Source organism: Arachis hypogaea, chromosome 19 (genome assembly GCF_003086295.3).
Source record: "Arachis hypogaea cultivar Tifrunner chromosome 19, arahy.Tifrunner.gnm2.J5K5, whole genome shotgun sequence".
NCBI lineage: Eukaryota > Viridiplantae > Streptophyta > Magnoliopsida > Fabales > Fabaceae > Arachis > Arachis hypogaea.
Genome location: NC_092054.1, coordinates 140,656,829 through 140,659,895, shown reverse-complemented (window position 1 = coordinate 140,659,895; position 3,067 = coordinate 140,656,829). Strand labels below are relative to the sequence as shown.

The window sequence follows — 3,067 nt, the reverse complement described above, 5'->3', positions numbered from 1 at the left end:
AAATAAATTTTAATTTTATCCTTCAATAATATCAATTTTTACCGTACATAGTACTCAATTATTTTTTAATCACATCTAAATAAATTATACTTAATCACATTACTTTCATTCTAAATAAATTTATTTTTTTTATAATTTTACACTTAAAGAAAATAAAAAAATTATTTAGAATAAATTATTCTAAAATCTTTAAGTGTAAAATTATAAAAAAATAAATTTATTTAGAATGAAAGTAATGTGATTAAATGTAATTTACTTAGATGTGATTAAAAAATAATTGAGTACTATGTACAGTAAAAAATTGATATTATTGAAGGATAAAATTAAAATTTATTTCTATGTATCGTTTTTGTCCCCAACATTTTCATCCTATTTAAGTCTCTAACGTTTCAAAATCGTCTCAATTTTGTCCTGCCGTCAATTCTGTTAACGGATCTCTAACGACAGGACAACATTAAGTCAATTTTAAAATGTTAGGAACTTAAATAAGACGATTGAAACATTAGGAACAACTTTAAAATTTTTTTCAAACATTGGGGATAAAGTCAAAAACAATACTTTACTCTTTTAAAAATCGAATAAAATTGACCGATTTGATTGGATTAATTGAAACTAACTAATTATTAAATTGGTTCCCATTCAAGATAAATCTTGTTTAGTAAATCGATCAAGTTGGTCTTTCATTGGTTATTCAATTTAAAATAATAAAATACAAAAAATTTATTTTTAAAATTATATTTTATATATAAATATATTAAATTATTATATCCAATTTAACTTACTTGTACCTCGATTGAGATTTAAAATTTTGAATATCTAATAATACCAATTTGATTACCGATTTAATTTTCATAATCTTATTTATACTATGTATAGTGCTGTATAAATAGGGAGTCACTTAGGTAAAGAGGTAAAAAACATTTTTTTAAAGATATTTTTTAATAATTAAAATTTAACACATATAATCAATTAAATTGTGTTGTTTTTATTAAAATTAGACTGGACAAATCAGTTTAGTCGAAAAACTAATAAATTAAATTTTAAACTGGTCTAAATTAATATTTTTTTATAAAAAATAATTACAATATCTCTATTATAAAAAATAACTAAAATACCTATCTTATATATAATTTTAAAAACTCTAAATCCTAATCCTATGACGACAGAGAAGTAAAGGGCTATAATTTAGAATTTTTAAAATTAATATAAAAAATGTTATTTGTACACTAAAATCAGCCACCAATGTATTTGTGTATAAATATATACATGTGTGATTTAATTTATTTTCAATGTGTATTTGTATTTTAGTATGTATTTTATACTGGTGGCTGACTTTAGTGGCTGATTTTTGTGTACACGTAACATAACTCAACTAATATATATAATAAAAGTATTTTAGTTATTTTCTATAATAAAGATAGTGTAGTCATTTTTTATAAAAAAATAATATTAATCTAGACTAGTTTAAAATTTGATTCACTACTATTTTTTCATTCAAATTAATTTATCTGGTCTAATTTTGATAAAAATAACACGATTTAATCGATTATATATATTAAATTTTAATTATTAAAAAATATCTTAAAAAAATATTTTAGATATTTTTATTTGAGTAAATGTTAGAACTATTTTTATAGTAGAAATAATAAAAAAGTTAACTAATAATAACACAAATATAAAATAAATGCAAGAAAAAAAATTAATTACCTAATATTTTATGGTCTATATCAACATAAGCTCATCTTATTTAAGTATTCAACCATCATATCCAACTACATAAGTTGATCATAGTGATAAAGCTACATATATATATATGACATATCCAACACCACCCACACGTCATAATATGACATGATCTTCAATTATTTCAAAACACATACTAGCTGGGACTAGGATTAATTGGACCAAATCATGCGTAGCTTACAATATTATTCATTCTGCTGCTTGTAGTTGTCTCCAAATTGGAAGTGAAAGACCATGAGTAAATATCATGCGCCTCTACGCCACCGCTTGTTGTGGTGGCGGATAACCCAACCCTTACCTTTTCCGGCAGCACAGCTTTCAAATCAACCACTTGGGAAACGGTAGTAATCCTACCGTTTTTGTTAGTAACGGAAACACTCAAGGTCTTAGACAAAGAATCATATATTATGCTCACTCTAACTAACGAGCCACTTACGCGATTCCATTTAACAGTCTTCAACGAAATCAAAGAGTTGACATCAATTCCAACATGAGCAGAATCTGGATCCCATTCGTTGGTGTAAGTGTCAAACTCTACACCAACAAATTGGTTAAAAGCGTTGCTGCCATCAACGACACCGAGAAATCCACCACTCGAGTTGTTGGGAATCTCGGTGTCTTGCGGCGCAAGAAAAAAGATGATCCCATCAGCCGAGTTGTAATCACCTTCGGCATCTTCAACGACAAAGGAAAAAGAAGTGACAAAGCTAGCAATGTTGCCAGTGGCTTCGTCCCAAATAGTCACCGGCGTAGCATACAAAACACGACCGGTGTTTGAAACGGGGTTTTCACGATTTGTTAAAGCCAAAACCCCGTTTCCTAGAATCTCGGAACTGCCTTGGAGAGTTATGCTAGGGTTGCTAGTGGAGAACTTGGTGAAGTTGAAGGAAATTACTTTTGCTGCGTTCACCTTGTTATTGTTTGCAAGGAAAAGAAGGCAAATCGCTAAAACAACATAAAATGGTTTTGGGTTTGGATGACTTGAGTAAGAGATAGCCATGGTTTTGGAGATTTTTTTTTTTCTTAGTAAATACTTTCGAGGAATGATGATAATAACACAAGCTATCACATTGTTATATAGAAGCTGGGGAGAGGCATGGTGGGGTTCTGATTTTGTCTTTAGTTGATGGCTTGGTCCAAAAAATAATTGAATGGTGCAACCAAAGAAAGCACGTGTTAATAAGCAATAAATAAAGTGAAAAGAAACGACATACAGCTGGCTACATAGACAAAGTTTAGGGGTTAACACTTTTATTGAAATTTGACCAATACTTAACCATAAAAAAAATTAATCTTATATTATTAGATATCATCTTACACTATT

General features: G+C 27.8%; 1 protein-coding gene across 1 annotated transcript; it reads right to left on the bottom strand.

Moving 5' to 3' along the window:
- Positions 1-1,713: 1,713 nt before the first annotated feature.
- Positions 1,714-2,790, bottom strand: LOC112779991 (putative bark agglutinin LECRPA3). Its single transcript, XM_025824335.2, has one exon. The coding sequence runs from the start codon at positions 2,741-2,743 to the stop codon at positions 1,910-1,912; it is 834 nt and encodes a 277-aa protein (XP_025680120.1). The 5' UTR covers positions 2,744-2,790; the 3' UTR covers positions 1,714-1,909.
- Positions 2,791-3,067: the final 277 nt, after the last annotated feature.

Bases quoted from the DNA above. Each gene is read 5' to 3' on its own strand.
- LOC112779991 (XM_025824335.2), bottom strand. From the start codon at position 2,743: ATGGCTATCTCTTACTCAAGTCATCCAAACCCAAAACCATTTTATGTT.